This window comes from Dermacentor andersoni, chromosome 5 (assembly GCF_023375885.2).
Source record: "Dermacentor andersoni chromosome 5, qqDerAnde1_hic_scaffold, whole genome shotgun sequence".
Classification (NCBI taxonomy): Eukaryota; Metazoa; Arthropoda; class Arachnida; order Ixodida; family Ixodidae; genus Dermacentor; species Dermacentor andersoni.
The window spans coordinates 195,743,141-195,753,609 of record NC_092818.1 but is presented as its reverse complement, the minus strand read 5'-3'; the positions used below and the strand labels follow the sequence as shown (position 1 = coordinate 195,753,609).

The 10,469-nt window shown below is 46.9% G+C and overlaps 1 protein-coding gene across 4 annotated transcripts; it reads left to right on the top strand.

Moving 5' to 3' along the window:
- The first annotated feature begins 698 nt into the window (after positions 1-698).
- Positions 699-9,605, top strand: LOC129384846 (uncharacterized). 4 transcript variants are annotated; one of them, XM_055070421.2, is made up of 5 exons: positions 699-1,187; positions 5,550-5,609; positions 8,069-8,220; positions 9,143-9,241; positions 9,424-9,605. In XM_055070421.2, exons 1-5 carry the CDS (start codon positions 1,082-1,084, stop codon positions 9,484-9,486), a joined length of 480 nt encoding a protein of 159 aa, XP_054926396.1. In that variant the 5' UTR covers positions 699-1,081; the 3' UTR covers positions 9,487-9,605. The 4 variants fall into 4 exon arrangements, with proteins under 4 accessions (XP_054926396.1, XP_054926399.1, XP_054926398.1 ...); XM_055070424.2 differs by having other exon boundaries at positions 8,069-8,224; XM_055070422.2 differs by lacking the exon at positions 699-1,187 and adding an exon at positions 4,729-5,182 and having other exon boundaries at positions 8,069-8,224.
- The last annotated feature ends 864 nt before the right edge of the window (positions 9,606-10,469 follow it).

The window sequence follows — 10,469 nt, the reverse complement described above, 5'->3', positions numbered from 1 at the left end:
TCTCGGAGTTGAGGGCAAGACGGAACGGCTTGGGATGAGGCCCCGTGACGGCGGTGCTCGGGCACGTTGAGACTAGAAGGTGACGCATCCGCCGGGCCGGCGCCGGTCAGACCTCCTCGCTTCACAGTTGGGGGAGCTCCTCTCCCCGGCTGCCGCGGTTTGACAAGCGTGGGCACCAACATGCACACACACACACACGCGCACACGAAGACACGTGGCATTGAAACATGCCTGGTCGCGCTTGGCGGGGAGGCGTTGCGGCGGCGCTGAACGGGCCAAAATGTCCGCCGCTTTCAACGAAGCCCCGGCGTCCGTTGCATCCGCGCCGGCTATACCGCGCGTCGTAGGCGAAACGTAACACGGCCTTGACTACGCGCTCTTCCTAACAAATAGGGGGGTGCTTAGATTTGCATGCAAACTTTTTTCCCAACTTTTTGGCGAAAATAGAGGGGGGGTGCTTAAAATCGGGGGGTGCTTAGAATCGCGAAAATACGGTATTTTTTTTCTTGCTGTTAGTTGTCCCCACGATATGTAGACGGCGACGGTTACAACGAGCCCCATTTTCTTGACATGTGGGCTTCTACGGAAGCTTCGCTACCAGTTTACATATACCTTGGCCAAGTCACGCGCTTGACATATTTCAAGTGGAGCGTTCGACTTTTTCGCAGCTGATGCTCAGTTGGAAAGACGCAGCTGACGGTCAGTGCGCGCTTGCCTTCTTCCCGCGCCAGCTCGCATCTCTTGCACACGCGCACCGGCAGGCGCGCGTACGGCCGTTCGGCTAAGCGCACGGAACGTATGCCTAGCAGTGTGCGATTTGGTTTCACGCTTCATGTTTGCGTGCGCCTAGCGCCCGTGGGTGCCGCTCTTCCTTGCCTGGCGCTTGAACGGACGGCGCACCTGCGCATAAGCTCTCAACGAAAGACGCCATGGCAAGGCATTGGAGCATAGGAATAGCAAGCAAAGAGCCACCACTTTGTTGGTGTCCACGTCCGTGTAAACGTCCGACTAATGTTCCATTCTCGTTTAAGGTGAAAGCGTTATAGGCTCACATTGCAGAAACCGTACGAACCTGCCAGCCATGCCCGGAAGCCGTCCACCGCCGCCGTGCCAAGAACTACGGCAGCACGGCAAACGAAGCAAAATGGAAACGCCCTCCTGTGCACTGACCACCAGCAGCGAAACAGGTGAGCGCCGCACTTGAAATTTATGAAGTGGGTGACTTGGGGCGCTATTCTCGACACGCATGGCGGCTGCACTGCCGCCATTATCCGCCATGTTGGCTATCTGATTGGCTGCGGAGAGGCCTTGAAATTTGGGCCGGGAAATGGAAGTTTTACAAAATGCAATTTTGCGTTTTCATCAAGATGACGAAACGTGACGTGCAGCTGCAAATTCTATCGGCTAATACATTTTTGCGGTCCTTGGCAGCTGTATTTCGACGTTAGCGCTTCAAAAAGAAAGTGAGCGGTAGCGTACAGAAGCCAGTGCAATGCATCTGCAATTTCGCGAATATGTGGTGGCGATCCAAGATATGCGCCATGCCAGCTTCCTGAATGGCTGAAGGAATATGCTGTGGGGAGCGTCACAGGAAGGACCGTTTCGTGAACGTCAATTTGACGTTGCGTGACGTTGCGCTGGGCCGCCATTGCAGAGATATTCCGCCATAATTTGTGGTGCGACGAGCCGCGCGAATTATGCTAATGAGCAGCCATATGCAATGGCGGCCGAGAGGAATGCGCATCGCCACGTTTTACCCGTCGTTTGGCGCAATCAAAATCTTTTGTTCATAACGCGTGCTCATAGTATTTGCATCGCTCTCGGGTGGTGTTGGCATTTGTGTTTTGGGGCATCATTTTTTAAAAGAACGCATTTATACGAAATAATATTGGTTGAATCTAGCAAACTTTCTGCAACGTTGTCCACTTTTCACTGCTGCGTTTGTATTGTAATCAATATTAATGACTTTTCGCACAATCAAAAGTTATAACAACGGCGTATTTTTATTTTATAAAAAGGAGTGTACGCAAGGCGGCGCCTTGAAGTTTCCTCCTGCGGTGCGAATAACCAGCGAAATGAACAAGAGATGGCACCGCCGGCGCTTTCGTCGCGCTATAGTGGATATCTCTGGCTCGCGCAACGCTATCGGTGATATTCGGCTGTTTCCCAGGCGGGCGAGTCGGGCTGAGTCGTGTTTCGCGAGATAGCGATAACTTTCTCTATGGCGATAACGCGGCCTAGAACGTGTGCTCATTACCACTGGTTGTCGCGTACATGTACGTTGCCTCGAGGTAAAAAACAAGCGCGTTGGCGCCAACGTACGATGACTCATTCCGTTTCCTGGGTACACGCATCCTAGGTAATGAAGCAGACGATGGAAGCGAGAAGCGTTTTCGACGGAATAGTCATGCGCTTTGAGCTAGCTACTTTATTTTTACTGCGGAGGAAAACTGTTTTGCTTTACCGAGAACCTTACGTTCAGTGCCTTCATTTCAGTTTCTTAGGCAGAACGTCCAGTTGGCATCACGTTACGAAAGCAAAATGGGGCCATCAGCGCGATTTTATTCGCGTCGCGTCTACGTCACGCATCGAAGAAAATAGCTATTTGGCAATTATTCAAGAATTTCATAAAGTTCATATCTGTGGGCCTGGTTGGTTGGCCATTGCTGCTGTATAGATGTGTGAAGATGTTTTAGCAACACATCTATGATAGAGAAATAAGCACTGACTTGCAACTAAAGGTTTGTTGTTTCAAGACAGATGTTTATCGCTTTCATCTGCCCTTACTCATTCAGCCTGTCTTGCAGCAATGAACTTTTTTGAGTTCACCACCTGTGCATGTAGAGTTCGTGCGTGCATCTATACATGCCCGTACATACCTGCAAAGGACCTTCAACTGGGGGCCCCATTGAGCCGTGCGCAACATTGCCAATGGGCGAGTATGCGCTCCGGCGGCCGCCGACCGCGGCAGCACCATCCGTATCAAGTGGTTCCCGGCGCACGCCGGCGAGTGTGCATTTTCACCGAACCACAACGAGACGGCCCTATTCGGCGGCGCGAGCGCTTACCCTCCGCGCCCCCGAGAGTGACCGTTCCGTGTGGTGGTTCGAAACCAAGGACCGAGTGACCAGTTATGGCGAAGTTACCAAGTGTTACCGCTTAGCTCGACGGACAATGCCGCCTCCCCAGCCGGCGCTCAGTCGGGAGGAGACCTTCATCCTAAGGCAGATACAGACCGGGTCACTCCTCGCACCGGCAGTACTACACGTGCTTCACCCAGAACTCTAACCGAGTGGTGCGTGCGGTGTTTGTGCAGTGGGTCCGGCGGACCAATGGCACATCATGTGGGACTGTCCAGGTTCCCGACCGAAGCTACCTCCAGGACATACCCGCCCGAACTTCAGAGTGTAGTGCAGTCTATAGACAATGACACTCAACTATGGGCCGTCCAGAAGGCCCTGGGTGTGCTCGATAAGCACAAGGCTCACGACCCACCACAAACGGGCCGAAGTGGGGTAGTGCAGAGCAGGGCATAACGCCAGGTCGACGCTTGACCAAGGTCACGGCGCGTTAACTCGTCGGTTGCTGGAATTTTAGAAAAGGTATTCCTATCATATCCTATATGACGCATTTCGGTGATATCAATACAGTGTGTCGCTGCATTGCTTCTATGCTAGTCGCATTAATATCGACAATCATCCTGAGGTCACTCCTGATGGAATTTTTCCTTGCCAGCTCTGGACAGAACTGGCAAAGGAAATTCGCGTACGCATATGTTTAAAGCATTATTAAATAGGTTTTTAGCTATGAAAGTATAATATTGCATGTGTGCGCTTTTATTTGTTGTTTGGTTATTTGTGGAAATGAACCAGATTTTCTTTTACGTGTTTTCATATTTGTACTTTTTTCCTTACTATGGTATATTTTGTATTAAATTCTGTGTAGCCTGTACCCGTCGTGTGAGTGAGTCATGCTTTGAGTTTGGTTTGGTTTGGTGCCTGCCATTATGGCCCAACCCACTGTGGGGGATTCGCCATGAGGCGGGCTGTAGTATGGAGGCAAGAAGAAAACAAAGAGAATTTTGCAAATTAAAGAAGATTAAAGAGATAGTAATCGTTGCTAACATAAATTTTGGGGTTATATTGAAGAAAATTTGGAATAATATTATTGGCATTCATGATGACAAAAAAAAAGGAGCACAGAGAAAATTAACATGGTGTTTTTTTTTTTATTATTATTTGCTTATAAAATTAAATAGGCGTCACATGCGTTCCTATTGTAGTGTCCTAACACAGATGCCTCAAGAGAGAGTATTACGGGATGCGTATGGCCCAATACAAGCTGGTGAAGGAGACGTTCCAGAAGTCGTTACCTTAGTATGTTATATAGACACTAAATGAAACCACTAAATCAGTTTATACGGATAAAGCGTCCTTTGAAAACTCTGTTTTCGTTAATTTCGAAACAACAGGTTGATTATCACAACAGAAAATAAAGGTCGATGTTTCAGTTTTTCAATTTCGCGTCGAACCCCCAAAGCCGGGACGCCACTGACACGTCACGGATTCCAGAGTATTTTTTCGTACTTAGGCTCAGCAAAAGTTTCCGAAACTCGCCGTGTTCAGTCTCTATAGAGCACATTGCAGTCAATCTTTCACCGTTGACGAACTACTAACAGAAGAGGCTGTCAAAATCCATGAAGCCACAGCGAGCCGGTGCGGAAACTTCGAGTCTCTTGTTATGACACTACGCTCTTTCTGGCTCACCGTGCGTCTTGTCGCGGTGAGAGTGGCATTTTTGTAGAAGGGTAATTTACTGATACAAAAGTAATAATTTTTCTCTTTTGTGTCCCTTTAAACCTACGACATTCTACAATCAAATGTTCCATGGTTTTAGGCTCACTACAATATTAGCATTGACGGAAAAGAGCTACACCAGACCTGTGAGAATGAACATTAGGGATTGGTGTTCGGCCGACGCATTCTGGTAAATGAAACTTCACATTTTCAAGTGATCACCATCTGCTATGCCAAGGAAGTAATATGTGGAAAATCAGTGCTGTTTAGTATGGATGATTTGAGGCAGCTGCGAAGACGAAGAAGACTGTTCATAATTCAATGAGTGCTTGCATTTAGTTGTGAAAGAATAACGACGGAAGGACAACGTCACCACAATGGGAAAGGTAGGACGTTCTAAGCTTTTAGTGATGGCAGGTAGTTCCGATTCTTTTGCACGTTTAAAACTTTTGAGCACACCGGTACCGTAATAACTGCACGCAGTAATGGCATGCCACATTACTAGCTCTACCTTATATAACACTGTTTCCCTTCTTATTTGTGAATACCTCCACCAGCTCCCCTCGAAAGGCCCCGAGTTGGAAGCATGCCAAGTGTACGCCCAAGTGTCTCGCTCTGCTTGCTCTACCGTTAAATTATGTACAAGCTTACGCGCATGTCCGTAATTAAAGAGCAAACGCTTCATTTAGGGATGCTGTTCCTTGCAAATGTAATTCGAATTATTGTCAAATCTGACCACATCACGTTCTTCAGGGATGCGCAGGAAACGGATACTTGCAGACGAAGAGAGCGATGACAACGATGACAACAACAGTAAGTGCTTCAGCGTGTTTAAATTCTACACAGCGAAACTGTTCTTGCAGCTAGATGCGGTGGAGAACGCCCGCTTTAAATCTCGGCGGAAATGTATTCACAAAATCTAGAAGAGGGGCGCCAATTGGCGCATACGCAGCAATGGAAAGATTCGTTTCAGCAGGCACAATGACATTCCGAGAGGTCGGTGGTCATGCCAAGGGTGGCGTGCCGGCAAATTTGTTTGGGATAATTAAGTGCGTCGTGGGAAATTATCCAAATTCTATTAATTGTGCTGTATGAGGTATCCGACAGTGCATCGTTTCGGGCATGCCAATGTAAAGCTTATCTAGTAATAAGATGTCTTGGAAGGAACATGCCGAAAATAGCGAAACTGCATATTTGGCGGCTCCGTAGAAAATTATCAAATTCGTGATAATTTCGGTTGTTCTTAATGCTGTCCGGAGGACTAAAATGGTTTCCATTTGCGAACTTATCGAGATGCAACTACGAGTATGACCAGAATGGGAATTAGGAGAAATATTCTCAATAAACTTGAAAATTATAGGCATTATAGGGGCGCCGTAATTTGTAAATTTCTGTAAATTTGCAGTGCGCCGAGGCCTCTTTTTGGGAAAGCGTCGCCTATTTCAGGAAAGGCTAAGAAGAAATACTCAGTCAGGCTAGGCGGGTAGATTGCTCTGTGAAAGCTCCCTGCACATGTATTTGGCTGAAGGGGTAAGTCAATAGAAAAGAAAAAGAAAGAAAAGATGACGGCGAAGCCTGGCCTAATAAATTACGCGCCTAAATTGCGCCACCTTCGCGTCCTTGTGACGTCGCGGGTTCCGAGACATTTTCGGTAGCACCGGCTTTTTAATGCCGGAAAAGCGCGTAAAAGCTGCTTAGTTGAATCTTAATTCATGTTCAAATGTAATCATGTTTTAAACTAACCGTTAGCTAGCATACACGAGACCTCACGAAAATATATGACATCACGAAGAGACTTACGGGAATTTTAATGTGTCGTCCTCGTGCGTTTCTTACTTATTCATTTATTTATTTTGTTACTGTCAGGGTCGTTGAGAAATTACAGATAAGAATGGTCAATATTTATACAAATGAATAAAAAATGAGCGTTTTAACGTAGGTGATGAAGAAGCGCAGATTTAAAAGCTTCAGGTTCAGGAATGGAGACGATGCAGGCGGACACGTGGTTCCAGTCTGAGCTGGCCCTGGAGAGGAAAGAATAAAAATACTGGTTAGTTCAGCAACTTGGAATGCCTACTTTGAATCGATGATCAATGCGGGTTGATATGCAATTTGGAGCAGTGAAGAGACTTTGTTTGAGTGAAGCGTTTGCGTAATATATTTTGCGGAAAGTGGAGAGCCGAGAAAGATGACGCCGCATGGAAAGATGTGGAAGGTCTAGGGTTCTGTTCATAATTGTGACACTATATATACGAAAGTAGTTAGCCAAATAAAATGAGCTGAACGATTCCGAACAAATTCCAAAGTATTAATCAATGATTTTATGTTTGGGTCCCATACAAATTAAATTAAATTATGGGGTTTTACGTGCCAAAACCACTTCCTGATTATGAGGCACGCCGTAGTGGGGGACTCCGGAAATTTCGACCACCTGGGGTTCTTTAACGTGCACCCAAATCTAAGTACACGGGTGTTTTCGCATTTCGCCCCCATCGAAATGCGGCCGCCGTGGCCGGGATTCGATCCCGCGACCTCGTGCTTAGCAGCCCAACACCATAGCCACTGAGCAACCACGGCGGGTAATGGGTCCCATACAGAAGACGCATATTCCATATTTGTTCGAACGACTGTTTTATACAAAAAGTAATTTTAAAGCAACCGGAGCAAGTGAAAAATTACGGCGAAGGAAACCAAGCATGCGATTACCATTGTTTTATATGTGTTCAGTGTGCGTTTTCCGTGAAAGGTCACTGCTGATGTGTACGCCAAGGTATGTATACACAGAGAAAAAGGATAAAAGAGAGTCATTAAAAGCATATGGACGCGAGTTAGCTTTAGAAGGGACTCGCGTTACTTTCTGTGCCTTGCATTTGGATATAGTAGTTTCATGAGCCAAACGTCGAAATTAATGCAGAAATGCTACTAATGCCATTCGGAAGAACGTTAGTATCATATGCGTTAGAAATTTTTCTGCATATAGCACAGTCGTCAGCAAACAGCGTGATAGATGATGTTACGAGATCATGAAGATAATTAATATAGATTAGGAAGAGGAGAGGTTCGAGTACAGATCCTTGAGGAACAGCCGATCTTACTGATGAAAGATTAGAGTTATGGTCATTAGCTGCCACGTACTGAGTGCGATACGTCTCGATATTTGGCACGTTATCCGCTCTCGGTAACTGACTTGAAATTCCAGGACTGCAACATGTCCAGCAACCTAACTTCATATTCACTTCCCAGCAAATGGTATATCAATTTATGTCGTGCAGGCGATATCCCTGGTGCTCTTGCTGCTCCTGAACATCGATGGCTACTTCTTCGGCCCATACCAGATGCTGCACTACCTGAGCTTCTCCTACCTGCTCAATGGAGGCTTCTTTATACTCCACGGTCTCATGGGCGACATGGAGCCCACGAGGAAGTATGTGAGTACTTCTGACGCAACGGCTTCGCAGGCAGTGTAAACTTGGCTGTGCGGAACTTGCCTTTAACGGCAGCTTACTTATCGAAAGGCAGCGAACCAGTCTTGGACTCACTCACTGCACCGTCGTCGCCTCAATAATAATAATAATAATAATAATAATAATAATAATAATAATTCAGGCTATGATGGTGTAGATTGCTGTTTCAGGACTTTCTTGGCATTTGTACGACAACGCAGCGCTGACCAAAAGGGCAACAGCCCGAGCAAGCTCGTACAGTTGTCGTCTCCGCAGACACAACAGGTATCTTTTTCCCATGGTAACTGTTTCATAGCGATATGATTGATTCGCACGGAAAACCACAGCTGATGACCGCAGTTCCCTTCACCTGTACTCGCAGTCTTGTAGCGACGATGCCTCTGCGTCACCTCAAGTATTTATGAAAGGGCTTCTTTCCGATACGTCTACGAAAAAAACGTCTTTGTCAGAAAGTTAAGCGTAGCCATCTTAGAACTGTAGCCTGAGCGATTTCTTGGTCAGTCAAGATGGAACAAGGGATACGGCGCGAAAAAAAAAGGCGCGGTTGAAAAGCACACCACACCTTGTGACAGCCGTCAAGAATTTCTAGCCTGATGCTTTTGTCAACAATGTGAAGATAATTTCATCCGAAGCCACTTCCTGGAGTGACGACGTCGTGGCTTAGCCATCGCTTTTACGTACACTTTTCTGGCACACTAAGTTGTGGCTCTCGCTAACGAGTTTCCTTGCATCAAAGAACAATAACCTGCCAATTTAGCTGGACTCGATAATTTCACTGCATACGCTGTGCCTGTTTGGAATCCTGGTACAGGCGCTACGACTCTCCTGCTAAAGTCGGCGCTCCATGATATTGCCACTCACTAGCAGTCATCGCTTTTACAGCTTGTGACCTACTACGGAAGCGGAGCGCTGATGTACCTGGTCAATGGTTTCATCGCTCTGTCATATCGACACGACAGAATCGTCACTATGGCCATTATGGTAGGTTTAGAAGAAGGGGTGCCACAATGTAATACTTTTCATATATTCCATCACTCCAGTGCAACATAACTAGTATTTTAATCTGTATTGCTCAGCTAAAGGACAGTACGTTGCTCTCTAGCGCCTTATACGAGTGTTAGGAAACGCAAGAGAGCTAAATCTTCGTTTGCTGTGTTTTTCAGGTTCTGGCAATCATCCAGGGAGTCCTAATGGCCGTTCTGGCGCTCTTTGTGAAAATGCTCTAGCCTCGCTGCAACGACGTGTTAGACGTACGCAAAGCGTGCTGGTAGACCATCTCTCGCCCAGGCGTCGTTTTGATAAGCAGTTGTTGTATGATCAACAATAAAATGGCTGCCAAACAAAATGGTGCGAGTTCTTTCTATCTGAGCAAAGGTTGGTGGACGCAGAAACTGCACCTTAAGAACACTTCGACGGCCAATCAATACCATTCGAGCATAATTGGGTTGCCAATATGATAGTGGTTTACCCGATTGTTAAGTGCCACTCAAAAACCAGCTTTACCTGGCAAAGCAAGGGCCACGTCCGTGATGGAAAGGACGACGATGACGACGACCTGGCAAGAGGGTGGGAAAAGTGAGGCTTCCCTAAACCTGCCCGGTGCCTTCTTCGATGTTTCATTTTATCGTTACCATCACGGCATAATGAATGTTGTTGTTTCCTTCCTTTTTTTTTTCTGCCTTATTTTTACTTTTCTTCTTAGGGGAACAGATGAGTGGAAGGGGAGGAGGGGTGATATGGGGTACGTACACGCACACATCGATAATATCAAATGTCTGATAACAGCATTGAACCGATACACGCTTTATTCCAAGTGCAACGTGATTCTACATTGTGTACTTTATTCGCACAACGCAGGCCAATATGTGGCGTAAGATTGCATCGCATATGCTGTGCGCGCTGAGCATGCGAAGCACATTCGGGTGTCTCGATACTGGGGACGAGGACTTACGGAGTCGCCATCTGTCGGAAGCGCCTCCCTTGCGTAGTATGAGGGATCACGCGGCGCGCTCCTCATAGGTTTGGCTTACGGCGCTCAGTAAAAACACCGCGCGGCAGCCCTCCTGGACATTTCTGTAGGTACTCTCAAAACGGGGGAAGTTTCTTACTGTTCAAATAATAATCTTGGGCAAACTGAAAGCACAGTATAGTTTACAGATCTGTTTACCGAATACGTAGTGAACGCCACTCCGCGTGATCGCCGCGATGG